Genomic DNA, 25,912 nt, shown 5'->3' with positions numbered 1-25,912 from the left:
AGGCAAAAGAAACAAAGCAGGTGAGCGTCTGATAGATTTTAGTGAATCCAGTAACTTATTCATTGCAAACACATTTTTTCATTCAACTAGAAAGAAAGCTATACACATAGACATCATCAGATGGTCAGTACAAAAATCAAATAGACTATATAATTGGAAGCAAAACTCAATACTGGTGGCAAAGACTACACCAGGTGCCACCTGTGGTACAGTTCACGAATTACTCATATCAAAAATAAGAGTAAGACTCAAGAAGAAAACAAAACCAGTGAACTTCCATTATGCAGAGAAATGGAGGCTCTGTGAACACTTTAATGACTTAACTATTTCATCATGGGAGACGAGCACGACCAGCGATCACACCCTTGCCCTTTAGGGACAATCTAGCCACATTTTATGGGTAGTAAAACTCCATGTAATAATCTCCATCATCTCTTGACACTGGCTATTTTGGCCAGGACTGAGCAAAAGAAACATGTGAAAGGCCATAGTTACGCAGCTCTGATCTAGAGATTGGATACTTTGTGAATTTGTTGTTAAGAATGCAAGATTGTGGGGACAGTTGTTGTATTCTATACCAAAGGTAACTATACAAAAAGATGCTGTTGAACAATAATTTTATTATTCATGGTTGGTTTAACCAGTTTTAAATTGTCTGTTTTTAAATGGAGAAACTGGTATTGAACTCGCAACCAATGAAACCCCAATGATAGGGTTGCTATAAATCATAAACAACTTGAAAGCACACAACAACAACAATTGAGAGTTTGCAGTTCACTGCCATAATCCGAAGAGTACTTTTGCAACTTCTGAGCTAGAATGTTTGTCTGTTTGCTGTTTAGATTGTTGGAATACTGACCCCCATTCAAGGCCATCTTTTGCCAATATTTTAAACCATCTAACCAACATAGAGGAGTCTGGCTTCTTTGAAATGCCAAAGGACTCATTTCATTCCCTGCAAGAAAACTGGAAAGTTGAGATTCAGGAGATGTTTGATCAGCTCAGGGCCAAAGAAAAGGTAAATGACTGAATACTGATGCATGTGACATTTTGTTATAATTATGGTCTTCTTATAAAACCTCTGCCATTCTATGCAATGCTGTCATTCTGTGCATTTCTACAAATTCTAAAGAATTGTATGTTTTGTATGGTGGATTCAACATTAGTGAAGAACCAGAAAACTTCACAGTTCCAGCACAAATGGCATTTGTACCAAAGGTATTATTTTTCTCACCTAACATTGGATTTTTTCTTGTCTAGGGATAGAATGTTAAAGCTTTACAAAATTTATTTTCAAATTTTGAATATAACAATTTATTAATCCTCAGGTCCCTTCTCTGCCCATCTCACTTTTCCCAGTACAGATTATGCAGTGGTAGTTATGCTGCATTTACCTGGTTTCATGATTTATTTTCTAATCCTTGATGCTCATGTTTTATCTGAAGATTTTACCACACAGTTGTCAGATAATCACAAGATCTATTCCTCTTGAGCTTAATGGGATTTCTTTTGTCTCTCTTCAGATTGCTCATATATATTTTTTCTATCCTTCTGCCATCTGTTAATTAATTTTTATTTATTATCACTTAATATTTGAAATGCATATAAAATAGGTATTTTATGTGTATACTATCCATGCACATGTGTATATGTGCTTTCAAGTCATCTGTTGGCATATGACATTCCCATAAATTTCATAGGGCTTTCATAGACAAGGAATACTCAGAGGTATTTTTGCCAGTTTCTTCCTCTGAAGTATAGTTTACAGCACCTGGTATTCATTGCTTATCTCCCATCCAAGTACTAATCAGGACTGACCCCGCTTAGCTACCAAGATCAGAAGGGATTTATAGTGACTGTAAAACATTATGACTCTTCACATGGAGAGTTAAGACATGAAACAGAAGGAGGGAAAAATGGAAAAGTTTCGCCAATAGGCTGGGAAATAAAAGAAGTAGAATAATTCTAAAGATATAGCATCAAAATTAGAATCTTTTCTGCAAGGGAGAATAGAGGGAACTGATAACTGAGTAGACAAAAGATTACAAGAGCCATTTGTAGCGTTTAATAGTTAAAGGCCAAAAGAAAAGAATATTATTGTTTCCCTGCAGTGAAGATTAACTTTGGAAACTATTAGGAGGATTTGGAAAGCTAATACAGTGAGCTTGCGCCATACGCGGGCTCGTTATAGGTAGCTTCCAGCTTACGCGGAAGCCACCGGGAGAATGGGGGAATGGCACATGTGCCCGCTGCAGTCACACACAACCATGTGCGTGCATGAGCCCCATTATATCTAATGGATCTTGAGCATACGCACTTTTTGCCTTGCGCGGGGGGCAGAACAGATCCATGTGTAAGGCAAGGGCAGACTGTAATACGATTCCATTTGTCAAATGAAAATAGCTATCTGCTTCCTGCTTTGTATGCAAACAGTAAGTGACTACTTATTTTTTTTATTTTGGATGAGATCCTCTGAAGAGTTGACTAAAGGCAAAAAATTGTAGTTTCTTACTGTTCCCATATAAAGTGCAAAACATTCTAGCTAGAGATACTGCACTGAGCAGGGGGTTGGACATAATGGCCCATAAGGCACTTTCAAACCATCAGGTGAATCCTGCAGCTACTGCACATTCCCCTCCTAAAGCAGACCACTGCCACAGTCCCAAATGAACCATCGGAAGGAGTGGATTTTTTCCACTCCTTTTCCCGGTGGCTAATCAAGAGAAAAACAAGAGAAATCCCACCTAGCTCAAGAAGAATAGATCTTGTAATTATTTGACAATTGTGTGATAAAAGCATCAGATAAAACATGAACATCAAGGATTAGAAAATAAACCATGTAACCAAGCACATGTAGCATAACTACCACTGCATAATTTACACTGAAGCAAATTATGCAGTGGTAGTTCCAGCCATCTGAACACCACACCCCTGAAGCGTCTGGAAGCTGCTTCTTTTGGCCCATCTGTTTGGGGCCTATGATTCTATGATAACTAGGTACTATTTGAAGCAGAATATTGAAGCAGACTGTCTTGATTCAATACAAAATCCAAAAAAATCCATAAGTAGTGATACATTTGCTGGGTGAATTTCAAAGCATACAATACAAAGCTTTCAAGACTTCCTTGGCAATAAAATGTCAAGTCCAGTAGCAACAGAAAAGTAACTTCTCTTGAAAGTAAAAAATAAAAGAAATTTCTTTTGAACAGAAAAATAACTTCTATTAAAAAGAAGTTACTTTTTTTTGCTAATGGAGTTGAGATTTTGTTACCTGTCTTTCACTGTTCTTTATCCCTAGTCCTCACATGGCCAATAAGGGGAATGACAACTGCTTGCACTGAAATCTCACAATGCTGTCTTAACTGACAGTATCTCAGGCAGAATGCTTGCCTTTGGCTCTAACATAACACAATTTTTTTTCTTGTATGATTTTTAATATTTTGGCCTGATGGAGAAGGCGGTGAACCTTTGAAAGCTTTCATAATGTACAGTATTTTATGCTTCAGAGTTGGTCCAATGAAGCTATTGCTGCGCGTGGAATTTGCATAGCAAACACGGCTATCCTGAATATATATTTGATTCAATACAGTATTTCATGACTTATCAGTAGCTTGAATTTTCTTTTAAATAATGTATACAGTGCATCGGCAGATATCTGCATAACAGAACTAGAATGGCGCAGCCATGCCGCACACGCATGAGCCCCATTATTTTCAATGGGGCTCAAGCATACGTGCTATTTGCTTTACGTGGGGGGGAGGGGTCTGGAACAGATCCCCACATAAAGCAAGGGTGCACTGTACTTATGACTGACTCTCCATTTTCTTCTAGTTATTTGTATAGATAATTAAGTTGTCATTGGAAGCTATAGTGCATGGATTTGACTGCATTTGTACAGGGGCTGGAAAGCAGACTTTTTCCTGCCTTTTTCACTTAAAGCTAAAGAATAGGAGCAGTAATGAAGACCAGTCATAGCGGACTGTGCTACTACCAATTTTAGATAGTGATGCTAGATAACATGTCACACTTCTGATGTGAGATTTTGTCTTACTACTTTGAAGGAGTTGCGAACATGGGAAGAAGAATTAAGCCGAGCAGCAGTTCAGCAGAAGAACTATGAGGAGTTACTGCGTCAGCGGGAACAGGAACTGGCAGAGCGAGAGATTGATATTTTAGAGAGAGAACTCAACATAATTATTCACCAACTTTGCCAGGAGAAGCCCCGGGTAAAAAAACGCATGGGCAAGTTCCGGAGAAACCGCCTCAAGCTGAAAGATGGCAACCGTATCAGTCTCCCTTCTGGTGTGTTCTAATGAAGGAGGGCTGAGTAGTACTATATCTTTTCCAAAAATATTTGCTGTATCCTTCTTTCAAAGTATATATAATATTCAGTACAGTAGCAATAGTAGCTTCATTTATATACTGCTTCTTACTGACTAAGTAATCTCTAAGCAGTTTACAACTCTAAGCTAATTGCTCCCAACAAGCTGGGTACTCATTTTAGCTACCTCGGAAGGATGCAAGCCTGAGTTGAGCCTAAGCCCCCTGGCTGGTATTGAACTCGCAACCTTATGGTTTCTGAGTAAGTGGCTGCAGTACAAGCATTTAACCACTGCACCACCAGAGCTCCTACACTGCTTAAAAAAATTATTATTATTATTATTATTATCATCATCATCATCATCATCATCATCATCATCATAAATAATGAGTATCAAACTGGCAAAAATGTGTGCCATGAAGAATCTACTAAGATAGGAACATCTCTTTGTTAAAAAGGCTCTTCACTTTTCACTTTCTACATTTATAATTTGAGCTAATTCATCATAATTGTGCTGTGTGGAAAGCTGTCAATATTTTCCCTTTTTTATATTAATCTTACAGATATGTAAAAACCCATGGTGATCTTGACCATATTTGTTCTCAGGCTTAAAGTCTAATTATGATTATGTCTAATAATTGTGTTATTATCAGCTCCTGCTCTGAGGTTGTACAGTTGGCTGAATGTAAAAGAGGACAATGTTGTTGTACCTTTTAATAACTGGATAGGAAAAAGAATTTAATATGCAAGAATGATAAATGCAGCATGTGCCAAATTTCCTCTTTTCACCTCCTTATTGATCTCAGATAGTGCATTGTTAAAGATAGCAACTTGATTATTGAGTTTGTGAAAAAATATCTCTGCAAATTAACGCTGTTTCCTCTTTGTCTATAGATTCTTTATCCATGGATTCAGCCATCCATGGCCTGAAAATATTCAACAAAATATAAATTCTAAAAAGCAAAACTTGATTTTGCCCTTTTATATAAGGCACACCACTTTACTATCCCATTGTATATAATGGGACTTGGTATCCACAGATTTTGGTATCCACGGGAGGTTCTGGAACCAAATCCCTGTGGATTCCAAGGGCCCAATAGAACAAATGCATTTTAAACATGCTGGAATTATTGTATTATTTTACATTTTCCAAGTTTTGTTTTGTTAACAGATTTCCAACATAAGTTCACAGTACAAGCATCTCCAACCATGGATAAAAGGAAAAGTTTGATCAGTACCTGCTCCAGCCCTCCTGCTAGTCCTACCATCATTCCAAGGCTCAGAGCCATTCAGTGTAAGCAGTTTGTTATAAATATTAAGAAGAATATTATAAAAACATGACAAACTGATGCTAGTTGTGTTTCCAGATCCTGATTAGAAAAAGATAACATATTGCAAAAGCCATTCTTTGAATTCAGTTGGGTTTTTAGTTTTCTCTGGCCACCTTTAGTTCTTTTATTGAGAGGCAGATCTGTTGCTAATTATTAGTGTGGCTGAAACTCCAGTCCTGGTTTGAAAGAAATTGTATTTTTCATGTTGTATAAGGGGATGGGGGTGTTGTTTGCCATTCTTTTTTGAATGGTGAATTGCCACTCCTGGAGAAACAATTCACCCTTTTTTACCAGACAAACATCAGTCAGAAGATTCTGGAGGAATGCAGGGTTGTAAAAACAGACTCGGACCACTTGCTGGGTTGAACTTTGCCCACCCCTGCCATAGACATTTCATAAAGTCTAGCATGAAATACATTCTGAAATGCTGTTGGCTGACTATCTCAGGTGCCTATTGGATAATACTGATGTTGTTAGTATTTGTGAGGAATACAACTTGCATCACTTTTCAATAGCTGTGGAAAAGTCCCCCCAAGAGGAAAATGCCAGTCATTTTTTTTATTTTGCTTTATTGCTAAGAGAGAGACTTTCTTTTCTTCAAGAAGTGGTGGATGATCACATATGCAATGTTGTCTGTGCTTTAATAATGATTTAGTTTGGGGAAACATGTCGTAAGCTTCTCTGTTTTCTTCCCTTAGCCAGATGAATTCTGTCTACTACCCTTTCCCATGGTTAGTCAGTTTTGCAAGAATTTTTTAAAAAAGAAAATCAATGCTTACCAAGACTTTATCTGTGCCAAGATTTGAATAAGACACTGAAACTTTATGATGGTACCATTTGAAGGTGCATATAAGCAAGGTTGTGCTCCTTCACTCTTTCTTTCTGTCTCCCTCCCTCTCCTTCCCTTGCACAAAAGTATTGCCATTGTTTTATTTTTTTATAACTTTAATCAAACTGGATAGTTTCATTGCTGCAATATACCTTTTTGAACAAAGAATTGGCAAACTTCCATCCTTCCTGCATAAAAGCCATCCCCCCCCCACAGTAACATACTGAATCTTTTCCCTGTTAAATGAGAAATAAATACAGTGGTACTACCTCGAGATCAAAAATGGTTGCAAATGATCAGGTGCAAATGCTGCACCCGAAACAAAATAATTAGGATTAGTAATTTGTTTTTTTCTTACACTGTACAAAGTACTGCCTACTAGAAAGCTGTTATATAAAACCCACTTTGGATCCCATGTTGGGATATAAATCAACTAAATAAAATAAATGTATTTCTTATCCCCAACCACACTCCCAGTAACACCTAGTGAAAGCAGCAAAACATGGGGACGGAACTCTGTACCCCAGAAAGAGGAGGAAGGAGAAGAAGAGAAAAGAGGTCAGAAGAAGAAAGTTCGCACATGGGGCCCAAGTTCACTTTGTCATAAAGAGCTAACAGCGGGTGACGATGGGTAAGAAATACAATTTTGGCTACCACTGTATAAGAATTGCTCTACTAATTGCACCCTTCCACAAACACACACACTTTTTGTTCTGGTGACAAATTTGGTGATTTTGGCACTATCTTCAAGTGGCAAGTGTGAATAAAATATGAAAATAAATATTGTCATTTGGTAAATGGAAATTAGTTGGAGAAGGAACTCAAAAAAGACAGAGCAACTCCTTGACTATGTCATACATAAAACTTCAATCTGTATCTTCATAAATCTTCCAAGCTTCAGCTTGTATAATGCTTTCCAGTTATTTCAACTTACATTCAGTGTATGTAGTCCGTTATTCCACTTCACATCTCTAATTAGTATCCAAAGCAAATAGCAATTTTTGCTATAGATAGATAGATAGATAGATATAGGGTTGCCATAAGTCTGGACCTCCTAACTGGGACAAATGTAGGACGAATGTAGGGCAAAATTTTCAAATGTAGGGCACATTTTTTAAAAATGGAGGACATGTGAAAAAATTGATGTTTTAAAAAAAATGTTACTATAAATGCATGTTTCTTAGGCATGATCAAAATGGAGGACATTTGGGCATTATTCCTAGACCCGTGATGGCGAACCTATGGCACGTGTGCCACGGATGTGCCCCTGTTCGCCCTCCCAGGCCCAAGGCAGCGCTGCCTTCGGTTTGGGAAGGTGGGGAGGGAAGGAGAAACGGCCCATGCCAACTTCTCCTTCCCTCCTTGCCATCTCAGACCCAAGGCAGCGCTGCCTTTGGTTTGGGAAGGCAAGGAGGGAAAGAGAAACGGAGGAGGAGGTGGGTGGCGCGGCTGCGCAAGGAGGCGGGGGAAAGTGGGTTGGCGCCGCGTGGTCCCGGGCTGGGGGCCAAACCGGACCGGGACCGGGAGGGGGCCTCCAAAAGCGGGTTTTTCCCGGGGGCCGCCAGGTTATGGCATCCCTAGATAGATAGGTTCCCTGTTTAAAACTGAAAGAGAAAAAAAGTGTGGAAGAACCTAACAAAAATCTGCAAGAGAAAAAGGAGTCATTTCAAGATGCTTAAAAGATCTTATTAAAGAAGTAGGATCTTTTATTAGCTGAAAAGCCCAACAACTTTCAGGCTGTGAATACTCTTAAAGTCTTCTTCAGGGAGCTATATAAACCACAAAAGGACAACACACAAATTCATATAATCATATTGCATAAAATCATTATTATATTTGCACATTGCCTGTGGCCTGTACATATGCAGTTAGACTCAAACCTGCAGAAATATCTGAGTCAGGACTGGCCAAATGAAAATGTTTGAGGAAAGGCTAATTTTTTTAGCATCTTAAGAACAAATGTTATTAAAAGCACAGATGTCTCTATGTGAATATTTTGAAAGATTTTATAAGAATGGGAGACAATTGATTTCCTCATTTAGGCCTATTGGGACCAAATTTTTTAATTTTAAACCTCACTCTACTTCCTTTTTAAAAAAAACAATTGTCTCATCAGTGGAATTAAATTTCTCTGTTGTTCAAATATAAAGTCTGTCACAAACTTCTCCAGGAAGTGACTCATCAAGAGAACATCTGATTCCTTATATTACAGAGGTGTTCCCCTGTGTGTTTTAGAAGAGGCCTGAGTGTTTTCCCAATATAAACCTACCCCACAGGGGTTACTTTTTGCTCTGAGTATTTTAGCAATGTAATGTGAGGGTAATAGGGTGATTCAAAAAGAATGGTGCAAAACTAAAGCTGTTCTTATTTGTGTATTACAGCAGGAAACTGACAGTTATTGTAGGAAGAGATTTCTTAACTGTGTTTGTGTGTCTTGAATAAAACACAGGAAATAAATTAGCCCATCTACAAGAGATTAACATTTCTGATTCCTCATCTTTTCATTTACCAGACATGAAACCCAGGTCATGTACTCTTAGATCTATCTCTGCCACTAGGGGCCCAAGCAAACTTTGTGACTTGGTGCGTGTGTCTGGCACCAGCTTCAGTTATTATATTAGCTATGGCCTTCCCCGAGCAAGAATAATTTAGCCACAGTAGTCCACACACTGGAAACTTCCCAATTCAGTTACTGCAATGCTCTTTGTATGTGGATGCTCTTCAAGACAACTCAAATACTACTGGTACTGCAAAATGAAGCAACAAGATTGCTAACTGGTATATCATATAGACAACACATAACACTGGTCATGAAGGAATTACATTGGTTACCAGTTTGCTACTCATCTGAATTCAAGGTGCTGGTGCTGATGTCCGAAGCCTTATATAGCTTTGGACATCAGTACTTGAAGGATTGCCTCTATGTATGTGTATGTGGCTGAGGAATGAAGTAGGTAAATTCATCTGTGTGCATTTAAGTGTACCCTGTAGGTTTTGGGGATTTTGCATTGTTTAATTATGTGCAAGTTGAAAGTCCCATTAAATATAATGACATAGCAAAATGGTATCCCTTATTTAAAAAAATGGAAAATCAAGGTCTGATATTTGAAATTTATACTTTTTTTGAACATTTTCAAACCGTGGATGCTTCAATCTGTGTATAAAAAAATCCATGTGTAAGAAGAGCTGACTGAACAAAGGCCCCATTCATACTGGGGTAAAAGACATGGAGGGAACTGGGATGATCTGGATGCCCCTCCCCCGAATCGCTCCGTTAGCAAGTGCCCACTACAAATTGAAATCGAATGCATTTTGACAGAAATCGAATGCATTCTGTAGTCTGCTGGCGAGGTGGCCACTGCCAATCAAGCTATCGTCATGGTGACGTTTGCAGGGCATCGGGGGAAGTGTCCTCCCTTTTTAAAGAGCCAGGCACAGGGGTTTCAGCGGCTGTGGGCTTTTGGGTCAGATCTGCCCCTGTCCCAGGCAGAGGATGGGATTGCCATGCATTTTTTTTTTTAATGCTTTTAAAAGCAACATTAGCTTTCCCTTTGCTTCCCTTGCTGTATCTGCTCAAGAAGACAAATCATTCGCATATTTGCTCAAAAAAAATTGTTAAAAATGTAACATTGATTGTTTGCAACATTTGTAGCTTCTCCCTCTGCAGAAAGCAAGGTGATCCAAGGATATCCAAGTGCAAGCCTAGCTCCATCTGCCTCTGGAATATAAACAATGTGCATGTTCGCTCAAAAAAAATTGTTTGAATTTGAAAAGGGGGGGGGGGTTGCCTGACATGAGCTCCGTTCATGACCTGATTTTTTCCTCCTGCAAGGGAAGGAATGCCCAGCGACAGAGGGCTTTGGGCAGGGGATGCAGGGAAAAGAGGCTCCTAAAGAATGCCTTCCCTTGCTCCCTTCTTCCCAGGGCTCTTTCCTCCTCCCCCTCCCCTCCGATGAGGGGAGGAAATGCCTTGCCCTTTGCCCACCCTCTGACCTAAAATCCCTCCCTCAATTTGCCTCGATCGTGATCGAGGCCAAGTTCTCATTCCCAGGACCCGGGGTTTTAAAAAAGAAACGGTATTTGCGCCGATTTCAAAAGACCCGCGCTAGGGGCCATTTAACACGGAACGGGTGTGCAAGCTCCGGATTCGCTTGTGTGAGATTCGGGGTGAGTAGGAACTTCACGTGATTGAATCGGTTTCAGAACCGATTTTTTTTGTAATGTGAATGGGCCCAAAGACAGCAACAGATTGAATTGTTTTCTAGCGCCCTCTAGTGATTTCCTGCCTTTTTTATTTTACAATAAATGAGATAAATAAACCAATCAATAGTGGGAAACATAATATAATCTCAGCCATCCTTTTATGTTGTACTTTTTCTAACACATGATTTTCATTAAGCTTGTGTGCTACAGCCAGTGAATTTTCATCTTCTTCCTTCTTTTGTGAAGAACCATAATAACCGAGAAAATTGTGTAAATTTCATAAAAATGAGACTTTGACAGCATTATTTATTCTTCTGCCTACAGTAATGAACTGAAAATGTAGTACAGTGGGCTCTTAATATTCACTGGGGCTTAGTTCCAGGACTCCCTGTGGATATTCAAGTCTCATTTTATACAATGGTGTAGTAGAATGGTGTCCCTTGTATAAGAAGGCAAAATCAAGATTTGCTATTTGGAATTTTGTGGGGAGTTTTGAAATATGTTCAAGCTGTGGGTGGAAGGCCGACTTTACATCCATTTAACAGCATTTTACCAATTCACAGATCTTACTTTCAAGTGATTATGTCAACTCTACTTTCTTATATGTATCTCATCTTCTGCTTGATATCTTTTGCCATATGGATATATTTCTTAGAGAATAGTCTGAAGGCATATGTTGCACTTTAAATATTGAAGCAATAAATTGCTGGGATGAGAGGAAAAATACCCAAACTGATATAGCGTCTTTGAATAGACAGCAGAGGAAAATATAAATTGTTTGATAAATAATGTGACAGGTATTCTCTTTCTGACTAATGTGGACTAGAAATCTGGGAGACCAGGTTTAAAATCCCCACTCAGTCACGGAGACCCATTAGGTGACCTTGGGCAAGTCACTCTCTCTCAACTTTAGAGGAAGACAGTAGCAAACCTTCTGTTAACAAATCTTGCTAAGTAAACGCATGTCACTGTAAGTCAGAGACAAGTCTTGAAGGTACTTAACTACAGGAGCATGCTCATTCAAGAACCTTGTTTTTTTCTTGGGTTAAATAAAACATAGTTCAGAACTTGAAGGTATACAACAGCAATATGCTCTTTCTGGAACCCAGTTCTCAGAAAAATGAAACGTGGTTCATGATTGTATATTTGTGAAGACAAAGACAAAAAGAATTATCATGAATTGCTAATATCCAAATCCTAGTTTGGTGGTACATGCTAATAGAGTAGCAGAGGAGCTTCCTTTGCTGCCTATCCTCCACTGTGGTTGCAATCCAAATTGAGTCTCCTGTTCTTGCAGTTTGTGTGAGATAACATCTCTGACTGGAACAACTGCATTCACCCCTTGTGGAAATAATTGGTAAAAATCCCTCAGCTAAAAGAGGGAAAAGAGTTAAAGTTCTTCTATTCAGCCGCTCTCTATAGCCCTGATTAAATCTGGAACCCAGCACCTTTAATTTTCTTCTTTTCTATTCTTGCTGGACAGGAAGATAAATATCACACTCCTTATCCAGTACTGAATTAGAGGAGGGGGCTAGTGGGGAGAGGAACTGAGGAGAGATCCTGGGAGTTGGATGAGAATCTCTGAAAGTTATACCTGTCTCACAGACGGGAGGTTATCCATTCCAGTTTTAAAGACTTAACTGCTAAAAGATGTTTTAGACTGTGTTCTGTAAATAGCTGCATTGGTTTCTGACCTGCTTCTGTAGACAGTTAAGAGTACTTTTGGTTACCTATAAAGGCCTGCATGATTTGAGACATGACTCCTTGAAAGACTATTTTCTGCCTCTGTACCTCATGAGCCTGCTCAGCTTTACAGTCTTCCCTGGAGGCCCTCTAAACTGTAAAATGTTTAGAATAAACTCCCTCGAAAAGTTAGCTTTGTGGCTGGAGGTGAGAACATTTTTCTTTCCCTAGGCTTTCCAGAGTGTTAAATAACTAACTTGTACTGTTTTACAATTGTCTGGATTGAAATATGATGCTGTTTCCATATCTATATATTATTTTACTGTTTAATTTTATTCCGTTCTTTTTACTCTGTGTCATTTATGGAAACATATGCTAAGGGATGCCTCATTAACTATTAACTGAAGTTACTTGCACAATACTAATCTCAACAAAATTAATCATAAACTGAATAGAAGAAAATAAGTTTCTGCATTATACATTTTCGTTCTCTTTATTTTAGCCTAAAGTCCCTTGTTGATGGATCAAGACAATGGTCATCCAGTGCTCCAAACCTAGGAAAAGTCCAGAGAACAATAATCCCTTTTCTAGGATTTACAAGCCTAGCAGAAATGGGTAAAGTGTTAATTAAACGAGTTGCATAAAATTAACTTATTCTGTTTCTTCTATATCTATTAAAATTTAAATATTTTTCTGCACTATAATTTCAGGGTTTTCACACAACACTTTTTACAGGTGTACCATACATAGCAAGCTTGTTTCAATTGTTGACTTAGCTGGGACATATTCCCTTGCAGAATTCCTGGCCACTTCAGAGCGAGATGGGAAATAGTTAGAGTACAATAATTAGCAATGATTTTCAAGCATGGTCATATATACCTTCCGGAGGCCTGGGAAGCCGGCAGCCCAGAGAGCGCGCGCCAGCTTCCCAGGCCTCCGTAGACCTGAGAAGCTGGCAGCTGAGTGCACACACACTGGGCCTCAGGGCTCTCTTGTTGCCGGGCTTAACCCAGCGTATAAGATGACCCCCGACTTTTGACCCAATTTTAGAGGGTCAAAAAGTCGTCTTATACGCTGGAAAATACGGTATGTGAGAGAGGCTATTTTTCAGGCATTCACTTTCTAAGTCATATAGGGTTTCTAAGATAAGCTTTAGTGTTTTGAGTTCTGTTTGGAAACAAGTCAGACTGTGATGTTTTCAGATCTGACACCTCTTGAACTTATACCAATTTTCACCTAAAGAGCAACATTTAACATTAACTGAAGTTTCCAGGAACTTTTCAAAAACAGCCCCATGTATAACAACTTAGAATAATACAGTCTGGTACTTATCAGGGAGTGGGTAATTATGTCCAAACTCTTTCTGCCCAAGTGTTGCTGACACTTCAGGTTCTACTTTTGAAAGGTTCTTTATGTTATGGAGGCTATCTGATCTCCATGTTCAGATGAACCATCCACTATCAGTGCTGGTTTGGCCTGAGTTACAAAGTTGTATGAATGAGTTCTGTAAATTGCTCCATTCATCACTTCCTTTTCAGCTAAATCTTTGGGGATAGTCACCCTGATGCCTTCTAGATATTTTGCTTTACAATTCCCACAAGCTTCAGCCTTCATGGCCAGTTTATTCTAAGAGCTGTAGTTCAAACCTGTCACTGCTTTAGATTGCAAAATGCAAGGAATTTTAGATGCTTTATAAATAATAAATGGATATGAATATCTTTAATACAAATATATTCCAAGTCTTCCTCTGTAACATTAGACGTACAGTGGATCCTCCACATTCGTTTGAGTTAGGGGCATAGGATCCCTAAAACCACAAATAAAAAATCCCACTTTTTTTTTTACCGAAGAGAACACCTAGCTAGGAATCTCTGAGTCCTCTAGTGCAACATCCACAAGATGTTGACCATAGAATCATGTTGGAGGATCTACAAATGCCTAGAATAATGTTTTCTCTAGGAATCTCTAGGTCTTCTTTTGCAAACCTATGGTCAACTTCCAGAAGAGTAGTGCTGTAGGACTTAGAGATTCCTAGAGAGAACATATTACGCAAATCTGTGAGTATGCAAATCTGCAAAAGGCAAAGGTATAAATGTGGAGAGCTAACTGTAATCTTTTTTCACTCATCCTTCATCAACCTTTCCTCCTAACACTCCTTTTCTACTTTTGTGAAATCTAATGAATTGATACCAACAGTGAAAATGTTAGTGTTTCATTTTTGTTTGTATCTTTGTTCCAGAAAATGAAGATGGTGATTCTTTGAAAAATGGGGAGAGCAAGATGACACAATCTCCTAGGTCTAATGCATCATATCTTTGCATCCCATTTCAGAAGAATGAGGACTGGGATGGCCAGTCCAGTGATGCCAATGAGGAGACCACTCCAATGAACTCTGCCACAAGCACCCCTCAGCTCACCCCCACCAATAGCCTCAAACGTGGAGGCTCCCAGTACAAACATTGTGAGCTTGCCTTTCTTGGCTGTGGGGCTGTCTTAGCTGCTGCTGGCCTAGGCTTCGACCTCTTGGAGGCTGGCAAGTGCCAGCTGCTAACCCAGGAAGAGTACGATGCCCCCAAGGAAGAGAAAAAGAAACGTGAGAGTATCTTCCAGCGGGCTGGGCGCTCCCGTCATAGTACCAGTTCTCCTTCAAGGAAGCTCTTTAAGAAAGAGGAGCCCACACTATTTCTAGGGGAGCCATCCACTTCGCTTACCCTGCTCTCTTTGTCTTCCATTTCTGAATGTAACTCCACACGCTCCCTCCTGCGCTCTGACAGTGATGAGGTGATGGTGTACGAGATGCCTATCAGCCCTGTGACAGTAAAGGCTCCCTTACCAGTTGTTAATAACCCACTGGTGAATATCCGTGTGGAGAGATTCAAGAGCGACCCCAACCAGTCCTTGACTCCTACACATGTGACTCTTTCATCTGAAGCCCAGCAAGGGGGGCATAGACGCACCCCCTCTGAAGGTGCCATAAAAGTGGCTGGTCTACTTGCCAATGGGTGCTCTTCCAGTAATTCTCCAACAGGAACACTGGGAGTAGGTAAGATATCGTTTGCCCTCCTTGTACTCTATAGAATAAAAAGCCAGTAAATGACACAGTTTGACACTGCACTTCCTTCATTGCTGTAGAAGCTGTAGAGGTTGACTCTAAAGGAAGGCAATTGATGAATTAAAGCAAGAATTCCTGTATGTAATTAGATGGAGCTGTCCTTGTTTGGGGAGGGTGAGCAGAAGATTCCCCTATATATTTAAGGAATGAAACCTGTTTCTCTCTGGTCTTTATTCATCTTTCCCACATATTGCAGCCTTGTCCTTTATTTGTGGGTGCTAGTTCCTACTCTCCCCCATCCTTGTTCTGCTTTAATAATGCTTTCCCCTTTGCATGCATACTTTCCCATACTGTACAAAACTGTGCATACAAATTTTCCACACCAGATCTTCTTCAGCTGCTCTGTGTTCTTTCCCACTAGAAACAGATTGTCACTCTGATTCTAGTTTTCTTTCTCTTCATCAAAGTAAAAAAACAAAAAACACCCTGCTTTTACTTTAACCATATCTGGGAACTAATTCCTTGTTTGAAAAGCCATAGCCTAACTGCTGCCTTGCCATAAAATCTCCAACATTTACTGGCATCATTATAGATTTTGACTGACAAATTCATTTTCAGCAATGTTTTCTACAGTAAGGCATACTATTTACTGGTTAAAGCTGAAATGTTTTTTTTTAAATGGCAACAGGAAATGTTTATTTGATAACAAGAATGTAACCATTAGTTAAATAAATAAAGGTAACCTGGATTCTTCCAGGAGCCATAGCCATGCAAACTATATCTTTACATCAGTTTCCCCATTCCACCTGCCATTTCATAAAATATTTATGTACAGTCCTTCATTCTGTTTGGATGTAAGGGTAGTATGAAACATAATGCAGTAAAACACAAGAATAATGGCAAAAATTAAGTTTCTTTTCCCATAAAAAGATGTATATGTATATGTCTGTATATGTCTGGGAATTTTGGTTCTGATTAGTTACTTTAATGAAAAAAATGAACAAGACTTTTTCATTTCAGACATTAGTAACATTTTGAGGGTATAATTACAATTACTGTATAAGCAAAACTGCTCCTTCTTTAAGGATCCTCATTGGTAGAAGGTAGTAGGTAGTTATAATCAATGACTTGCTAGCTTGTCCATATTTCATCCTATTTAGGAAAGACATATTTTATCAATAGGCATTCCTTGTACATAACTGCTGACATTATACTTTTCCTACTACAATGCCCTGCTTATAATATTCTTTTCCAGTGCTGCACAGTTGCAAATATAAAAAGTAAACAGATGTACATGTCAGACATCTGGTGCTTTGTGGCTGCTGAGGGAATAAACCATGAAATTAGCATATCCACTAGCACACCCTCTGTACCCTGAGAAAGATGGTGAAACCTCTTTCACATGGAAAAAAAGGCAGCTCCTCAGTCTTGACCTCAAAAATGGGAGGTAGTCCAGACAGTCTATTCCTTTCCCCCTTTCTCCTCTTGAATCCTATGCTGGAAAAAGTGGGATATTCATTCATTCATTCATTCATTCATTCAATGTACATTTTATTTATATTACTTAGTTCAATAATAAATTACTGTATATTTAGCAAGATAAATTGTGCAGGAAAATAAGGCTTAATTATAAATTATTGAATTACTACCATTTATGCATTTTAATTCATTTATTTAAATTAAATTAAATTAAATTAAATTAAAATAAGCCATTAAAATGAATCATGTTTGATATCCTACCTATATAAATATCACACACACATGCATGATAATAACACCCTTAATGCACCCTATGCTATTTCTAAACACAAAGTCACTTCAAGCATATAAATAAACAACAATTTATACTCCCAAATGTTGCTAACAATAAATTTTGTATTACGGTAGTTATGGTATACCTGTATTAGTTTTCATCCTTGGTCCTGCCTCCTTGTGTTGGAAACTTATTTTCAAAATTGCAGTCTCTGAACCAATTTTTAATTTCCTGATGATAAAATATAATAATAATAATAAATAATAATAATAAAGTTCATTTTTATACTGCTTTTCCGCATTGATCAAAGTGGTGTACAGAACAAAAGAATACAATAATACAGCAGTACAGAATAAAAATACAATATATACATAATGATAAAACTGTATAAAAATTACAAATACAATTTAAAAACTATTAAACCAAATCAAAGCCAGCTGAGCTGATGAGCCATGATGCAAAATACATATAGGGGGAACCACATGATATCAGAGCACATGAGGGAAAGCTTGATGGGGAAAAAAGGTCTTAAGTTTCTTTTTAAAGAGATCCAGGGAGGTGATGGAGTGGAGCTCATCAGGAAGGGTGTTCCAAATTTTGGGGGCTGAGATAGAAAAGGCCCTTTGCGAAGTCGACGCATATTTCGCAGTCGGAACCCTCAACAGGTTCTTCCCGGCTGAGTGTGCGAGGCGGATTATATGGGGAGAGGCGGTCCTCCAAGTAACCTGGGCCCAAGCCATTTAGGGCTTTATAGGTAATTACCAACACCTTGTATTGCGCCCGGAAGCAAATGGGCAGCCAATGGAGATCTTGTAAAATGGGTGTTATGTGGTCAGCCCTGGAACAGCCAGCGACCAATCTCGCAGCCATATTCTGCACTAATTGAAGCTTCTGGGTTTGGTACAAGGGTTGCCCCATGTAGAGTGCATTACAGAAATCCAATTGAGAGGTTACCAGAGCATGTACCACAGTTTCAAGGTCCCCCCGGCCCAGATAGGGTCATAGCTGGCGTATCAGCCAAAGCTGATAACAGGCACCTCTGACCGTCACATCCACTTGTGATGTCAATTGGAGTGACGAGTCCAGAAGTACTCCCAAGCTGCAAATAGAGTCCTTAAGGGGGAGCGTGACCCCATTTAGGACAGGTGAAAAAATTTCACTACCCGGGCCTGGGGAGCCTATCACTAGTACTTCCGTTTTCTCTGGATTCAGACTGAGTTTGTTTTCCCTCATCCAGCCCATTACCGACTCCAAGCAGGCATTTAGAGGAGAGATGCCATCCCTAGTCACTGCATCAGTCGGGGACACAGAGAAACATATCTGGGTGTCTTCAGCATATTGATAACACCGCGCCCCGTGTCTCTGGATGATCTCGCCCAGCGGTTTCATGTAAATGTTAAATAGCATGGGGGACAAGATTGCTCCTTGAGGGACACCAGATGTAAGTTCCCTCTTGTCGGAGCAAGAGTCCCCCAGCTGCACCATCTGGAATCTACCCGAGAGGTAGGAACGGAACCACTGGAGCGCAGTGCCCCCGATACCCAACTCCCTCAGGCGTTCCAGAAGGATACCATGGTCAATGGTATCGAAAGCCGCTGAGATGTCCAAAAGTACTAACTGGGACACGCTACCCCTGTCTATGCCCAGATGGAGATCATCGACTAAGGCAACCATGGCAGTCTCAACTCCATAGCCCGCCCTGAAGCCAGTTTGAAATGGGTCCAGAAAATCCGTTTCATCCAAGATCGCTTGGAGTTGGAAGGCAACCACTCTCTCGATCACTTTCCCCAAAAAAGGCAGCAGCGACACAGGTCGATAGTTATTTCGTATCAGGGGGTCTAAGGAGGGCTTTTTTAGCAGAGGTCTAACTACTGCTAATTTCAAGCTGGATGGAAATCACCCCTCACTAAAGGATGAATTAATTATGCAGCACAGCATAGATGTTACCGCAGTTCCCCCCTGAGCCGTCAACCATGAAGGGCAGGGATCGAGAGAGCATGTCGTCTTCCTAACACTACCAAGAATCTTGTCCACTTCCTCGGTATTCACAAACTCAAAGTGATCCAGTTTAATAGAGTCCACAGAAGCTCTGGTTGCCTCTCTTATAGGCTCTGAAGAAATACTGGCATCGAGATCAGCCCTTATCCGAGAAATTTTATCCACGAAGAAGTTGTTAAATTCGTCACAACAGGCTTTTGATGGTCCTAAAATAGGGTTCAGGGAGAAGGGCAGTTGTGTTAGCTCCCTCACTACCCTGAACAGCTCTGCCGGACGCGACTCCGTGGAAGCAATACGTGCAGCATAAAACGAATGTTTTGCTGCACTTACTGCCACTCCATAAGCCTTCAAAAGAGACTCAAGGAGTGTCTTGTCGGATAAGTGCTGCTGTCTTCGCCAGTTACGCTCTAGTCATTGCACGCCCGCTTCATTTCCCTGAGATCTTCCGTGTACCAGGGTTGTTTATTGGAAGCGGGCCGGAAAGGACGCTTAAGAGCGATACTGTGTATAGCCCTGGAGAGATCTTTGTCCCAGTTGTTAGTCAGGGCATCAACAGAATCGCTGTCAGTTCCAACCATATAACCCTCTAGGGCTTCTTGGAACCTTTTGGGTTCCATCAGCCTTCGAGGGTGGACCATCCTAATAGGTCCTCCACCCCTGGGAGGGATTTGGATAGAAGCCTTGAGTCGAGCCTCGACCAGGAAATGATCCGTCCATGATAGGGCAGAGATATTGCATACCTCTGCCCACGGAGTATCCATGTCCGTGCTAAAGACGACATTGAGTGTATTACCAGCACAGTGCGTAGGCCCTGAGACCAATTGAGACAGGCCCATGGCAGTCATGGTAGCCATGATCTCCCGAGCCGCACCCGTTGGACCTTGTGAGCTGGCCTCGAAAGGGATGTTGAGGTCCCCCAGAACAAGAAGCCTAGGGGACTCCAACACCAGTTCCGAGATCAGTTGTGTCTGCTCGGCTAGGGAGTCTGTTAGCGCACAGGGTGGAAGGTAGACCAACAGAATCCTCAGTCTGTCCCTGGCCCTCAGGGTCAGGTAAATACACTCGATGAAATCAGTTTTCCAGACATGGTTCCTGGTTAAGGGAAGGGTGTTCTTATAGACCAAGGCAACACCGCCCCCCCCCCGCCCACCTAACCTGATCTGGTCCTTAACTGAGTACCCAGCTGGAAGGGCCTGTGCCCACACTGCATCGCTCTCGGGCCCCAGCCAAGTCTCAGTAATGCAAGCCAGGTCGCAGTTCTTATCCTGTATAAGTTCGTAGATAATGTGGGTCTTATTTCTAACAGACCTGGCATTGCACAGGAGCAGAGACGGGGTTTGTGGTACAGTTGGACTGACCCTCAGTTCTCTTTGGTTAGGAGGGTGGATGGAAGGAGGGATAGATATTATGCATCGATCTCGCCTTCCTTTCCGTTGTGGTTCCACGCTCCTACTGCTATATGATCTTGCTGGCCTAAAATATTTGTTTGTATATTTGTTTAGAAACTAGAGACAGTAAGATTAGGAAGCTTCATAATTTCTTTTTTCCTGGCCTCAAGTGATGTTTGCCAACAACAGGCAAAAGTGATTTGGTGATTTGCATCTTAAAACTGCAGCAAGATCAACATCAGTGAACCTTTTAATCTGCTTCATCATGATAAGTCAAAATCACTTCATTAAATTCATATTATGCTGTACCTGAAAATCATCTGGAAGCTCTTAGTTTTAAATGTAGATATCCTGTTTTTTTACTTCCTAACTACAATTGTATTCATACTGTTGGTTGCACAGTTTAACGCTAAATTGCCAGTGTGGGAAGGATGATGAAAGGGGAAAGGAGAGGTGAATGTAAGTTGTCAATTTGAACAACGATCTCTGGACAATGTCATGTTTGGATAGTGCCAGTTTTGCTGGACCTGCTATTGCCTAGATCTACCATATGATCCGGCAAGGATCATCATGAAGATCAGTGCAGTTCTGTGTGGTTTGCATGCTCTAAATAAACAAAATCAATCCTCTGTCTGACGTCACTCTTTGTTTACTAAATGAGCCTAATGTCTCATTTCATCAGTGTTGTCTAACTGGTTGGTTTCTTTCTCTTCTTACCCTTCCCCCTTTTCTTGTGTTTTTGTTGTCCTTTTTTCCTGATGGGGAGTAGGTGTATTAAGAACACCCAGTCCAAGTCAGGGTCCAAATGATGTCCCTCGACTACCAGACCCCAATCTCGTCTTTCCTCCAACCCCCAGGCGCCATAATACTCAGCAAGACTCCATGCTGGAGAGACCTAAGACCTTGGAATTCCTACCTAGGCCACGCCCTTCAGCTAACAGGCAGCGGGTTGACCCCTGGTGGTTTGTATCCCCTAGTAATGCTAGGGGTGAGTCCTCTGCTAATAGCTCCAATACAGAAACTCCTAGTAACCTGGACTCCTGCTTTGCCAGCAGTAGCAGTACTGTTGAAGAGAGGCCTGCACTACTTTCTTTCCATGTCAGACTGCCTGAAGAAGAACGGACACTGTTGGACATGGATGTTGAAGGGCAGAATGAGGACAGCACTGTGCCGCTATGCAGAACTGAGGTCAGAACACACCAACCTGCAGCATATGAACTGAAGCCAGAGTTTTGGTCCTAGCATGAAATTCATAAAGGGCTGATAAACTCTGTTTGATTTAGTTCTACTTCTTGCACTAAGAATGCACTTTGAAGATATTTGAAGTAGAGTGATGTTGCTGAAGTCATATTGCAGTCTTGTATCCACTAATGGTAATAGGTTATCTATTTGTAGCTGAATGTAGCTGAGCTACACAAAGCTGCAGAGTCCTGATGTGGGGTTTCCTGTAGTCTTCCTTATTTCTTCATTACAGTGTTAAACTGCAACAAGCAATGTGGTACAGTATATCTAAGCCTCCATACTTATTTGATCTGCAAGTGCTGAGATACTCAGTATTGGTATAGATTTTGTGATAACCTCAACTCCAAAATTTTAAATGTGATGATAGACAATAATGTTTGTTTACAGTCTGATAAGCTACAGGAATATGTACTAACTGTCTCTACCAGAACTCTTGTCCCATTTCATTTTGTTTTTCCTTGGATTTTCCAGAACTAAAACTTACTCTTTTGGGGTATGCCAACAGTTCTTCCTTTCTGAAGTGATAGCTGGGGAAGGAAGGAGAAGAGGGTGTCTTGACAAATATTGTACTTGCCAATACCACCCATATCATGCATCACAATACATTTGTTGCATTGTGCCCAAAAAAGGCAAAGGGCCTTGACATTTTGTTTTTTAGTTCCTGAAATTACATTTTAGGTAAATGGATGTCAGGGTGCAATAGCACAGATTCACTGGTGGGATGATGGAGAAAAGAAAGCTGTGACGCTGAAGGAGGAGGGGGGACAATGTGAAATTTTTTCACAAAGTATCATGCAAATTTATGTTTCCTGGTTGACACACAAGCTTTTTGTGCAACCAGAAAGTTGTGAAATACAGAATATTAAATCATGTGGTATGAAATTATGCACCCTATGCAAAATTTCAGCAGCTGCATGAAAAACAGCCATTTGTGGGTATGTCCCCTTTTTACTGAAGTATATATTGATGATTAAATTGAGTAACTATTTTTCTAAAATGACCTCTTCCCAATAATGAGACAATCTGGAGATACCTTAATGCATACATTAAGGCTTGCCATTTGGTCTCCTGAAGTTGGCCGACAAGTGAAGGGCAGGATCTTTGGTGCACCCAGATTTCTGGTAATGGTTGAAGCAAAATAAAATATAGAGGGGCCCTGCTGCTGCTACTGGTATATCTCATTTAATAAAGTAGATGTGTTCCTGCACATTAATTCTTTGACAGAAAATTGGCTACCAGAGGCAGAAACAACATGGAATGAATAGAGATAGAGTCCTACACCACCAAAATAAATAAAAAGAGTGCATCAACATGTTTCAGCAAACTTTGCAACCAAAACTAACAGTATGTGCATGTGAAATGAAACAACCATGTCATTTTTGTTAGCCGCCAGTACTACTTTTTATGTCTCTCCCAATCTTCCTTTTTCTTCCTTGTCCTCTATCTAGTTGGAAGTTTTAAGTAAGATTAGCATTGGGAGAGGATGAAGGAGGGCTGGAGAAACAGACTTTTAGTTCTAGGTTGCAGCAGTTGGTCTGCAGTAAACAATGCAATAAAAGCTTGAGCTGGGTAATAATAGGATTCTGCTTTAGCTGATCCTATCTAGTTGTGTGTCTGCAACAGGCAAACGAAACAGGAACTCTCTCCAGAAGCCTTTACACAGTAGGTTGAACATCAAAACAGAGACAAAAAGGGAAAGCAGATAAACTGGCCTCACCAGATACCCCATTGTATTAAAGATGCATATATCTAAAAGTCTGATCACTAAAATGAAAATTGTAAGATTTTGTAAAAAGGAGCCTCTTTGTCAGAGGCTTTGTAAACTGAGGTATGCCTGTACTTTGTTTAAGTCTAACTTTTCCATTCTGGTGTTAAAGTTCTTATTATTTTAAAGTTAACATAAAATAAAGAACTGCAGTATTACCTCAGTTCTGGAAAACATAAAAGTTTTCTCATAGCTTCCTCCTAGACTCTTAAACACTTTTGCTCTCAATTCTGACATCTCTTCCTTACAATGTATTATATTTTATTTATTTATTATTTATTTAAAGTGTTTCTGTATTGCCTCCCTGACCACAAGGTCTCCAAAGGTGATGAATAAATAAAAACTAATTAAAACAATACAAAGATAAAATTTAAAAGTACATTAAAATATTCTTTAAAAAACCCTGAAAGCAGTCTTAAAAACAATCCTAGAATCCAGTTTTGAAACAATTAAAACAATTTCAAGCACTGAAGGTCATGCACAACAGCAGTATTTGGGCTGGCTGCCAGAAGCTTAAAAGAGGTGGGTCTAGCCAATCTTCCTTGGGTAGGGAGTTCTCTAGTTGAGGTGCTGCTGCTAAGAATACTTTTCAAGGGCAATCTTGAATACGGGCTGAAACAGACTGGCCCAAAGGGATGGTGAGACACGGCCCTTTGAGTGCCGGATTGGGGCTGAAGCAACTGCACACTGCAGCCCTGATCTGGCTTTTTTCCAATACAAAAAGAAGCAGCAAAATGCTGCTCCTTTTTTCACCAGAAAAAGGGTGTGTCTTTCACCGCCACCGTGGCTTTTCAGCTCTGGTGTGGCATGTAAATGCTATGCTGCTAGAGCACCGAAAAGCTGCCACCGTGTAAATGGCTGGGCGGATTCATGGCAGCTTCCTGCCGGCTTGGGGGCATGTGTCGTGCATATGCCACGCCCCCAAGCCACCAGGAAGCTGGCATATTTTGCCGATCTACTCCAGCCCTATGTTACCTAATTTAGTTATGTATCAGTATCATACTAAAATATACAGGCAGTGTAGGAATTAGTACAATAGATACTGTAACAGAGATTAACAATATATTTGTATACAAAAATATGTTCCTCAAACATTGTTGTATTACTGTACTTGAATATGAACATCCAGTCTAATTTTGGTAGCAAAAGTCACTTCTCATAAACCAAGACATGTACAAAAGGCAAGTGTGTTTATGGTATTTGTAGCATTTTGTGCGACCAACAAGGGTGCAGAATGCTTTTGCCTCATAACACCTGATAAAACGTAAGCACCATTAAAAAGGAATTAAAGGCGGGCTACAAACTGCCATAAAGTACATGCTCCGCGTGTACTAGGGTTAGGAAGGGCCGTATTAGGGTTAGGAAGGTTCTTACCTTCCTCATGGCTCTTTTTCCCAGCACGCGCGGAGCGCGTCGTAAATGGCGGCGCCCATCCACATGGGTGCTGCCATTTTGACATCTTGGATGCTGTGTGTCCAGACGTGTTGCGACGGAAGTGACGCCGTGAGGGCGCGCTCCACCCCTCGTGGCGCCACTTCCGTGTTTTGAAAAGGAGCACCATTTTGGCGCTCCTTTTTTGCTGCGCGGGGAAGCCTCGCGGTCTGGCCGCTGGGGCTTCCCTATGCAGCAAATGGCGGCGGCGGGAAAACGGCCCCTTGAGGGCTGTTTGTAACCCGCCAGTGTTCCCAGACTGAAGTGGATTTCATGAGAAGGTCCAAATGGTCACAACAGTTAATGAACATACAGTCGTCCCCCCATAACCACAGATTCTGCATCCATGGATTCAACAATCTATGACTTAAAAATACCCCCCCTCCGCCATTCCAAAAAGCAAGCCTTGATATTGCCATTTTATATAAGGGACAACATTTTACCACACTGTTGTATATAATGGGACTTGAACATCCACAGATTTTGGTGTCCATGGTGGGGTCCTGAAACCAAACCCCAGTGGATATTAAGGGCCCTCTGTATACAATTCTGATCCATTACAGAACATCCATCTCCTCTCCATTCAGATAACAGTATTTTGTTTTGCTGTCATCTGTATCAGAGATTAGATTGAAGGTAAAACTAACATTCATACTGTCAAAAAACAGAACTCTATTTAAGGAATCAAAAATGTGGCTGTCTAATAGCTATAGCAAGTACATTTCTATACCATTTATCAGTGCACTTAGGCACTCCCTAAGCGGTTTACAAATTGTAAGCTAATTGCCCCCAAAAATCTGGGTACTCATTTTAGTGGAAGGATGCAAGCCTGAGTCGATCTTGAGCCCTTTCACTGGTAGTGAACTCACAACCTTATGGTTTGAGAGTAAGTGGCTGCAATACAGGCATTTAACCA

General features: G+C 40.5%; 1 protein-coding gene across 2 annotated transcripts in view; it reads left to right on the top strand.

Moving 5' to 3' along the window:
- The window catches only part of MAP3K9 (mitogen-activated protein kinase kinase kinase 9), a 48,046-nt gene extending 25,802 nt beyond the window's left edge, over positions 1-22,244 (top strand). Inside the window, exons 5-11 of one of the 2 annotated variants that reach the window (XM_042446236.1) lie at positions 843-1,018; positions 4,062-4,302; positions 5,493-5,615; positions 6,959-7,112; positions 12,870-12,982; positions 14,607-15,410; positions 21,614-22,244. In XM_042446236.1, the coding sequence (XP_042302170.1) occupies positions 843-1,018; positions 4,062-4,302; positions 5,493-5,615; positions 6,959-7,112; positions 12,870-12,982; positions 14,607-15,410; positions 21,614-21,780 (1,778 nt within the window). In that variant the 3' untranslated portion in view covers positions 21,781-22,244. Of the gene's footprint in view, positions 1-842; positions 1,019-4,061; positions 4,303-5,492; positions 5,616-6,958; positions 7,113-12,869; positions 12,983-14,606; positions 15,411-21,327 lie in introns of both variants that reach the window. The other variant, XM_042446234.1, reaches the window with a different exon arrangement.
- The last annotated feature ends 3,668 nt before the right edge of the window (positions 22,245-25,912 follow it).

Source organism: Sceloporus undulatus, chromosome 1, assembly GCF_019175285.1.
Source record: "Sceloporus undulatus isolate JIND9_A2432 ecotype Alabama chromosome 1, SceUnd_v1.1, whole genome shotgun sequence".
NCBI classification, from domain to species: domain Eukaryota; kingdom Metazoa; phylum Chordata; class Lepidosauria; order Squamata; family Phrynosomatidae; genus Sceloporus; species Sceloporus undulatus.
Note: the sequence above shows the minus strand (reverse complement) of the source record. Positions and strands in the feature narration are given on the sequence as shown.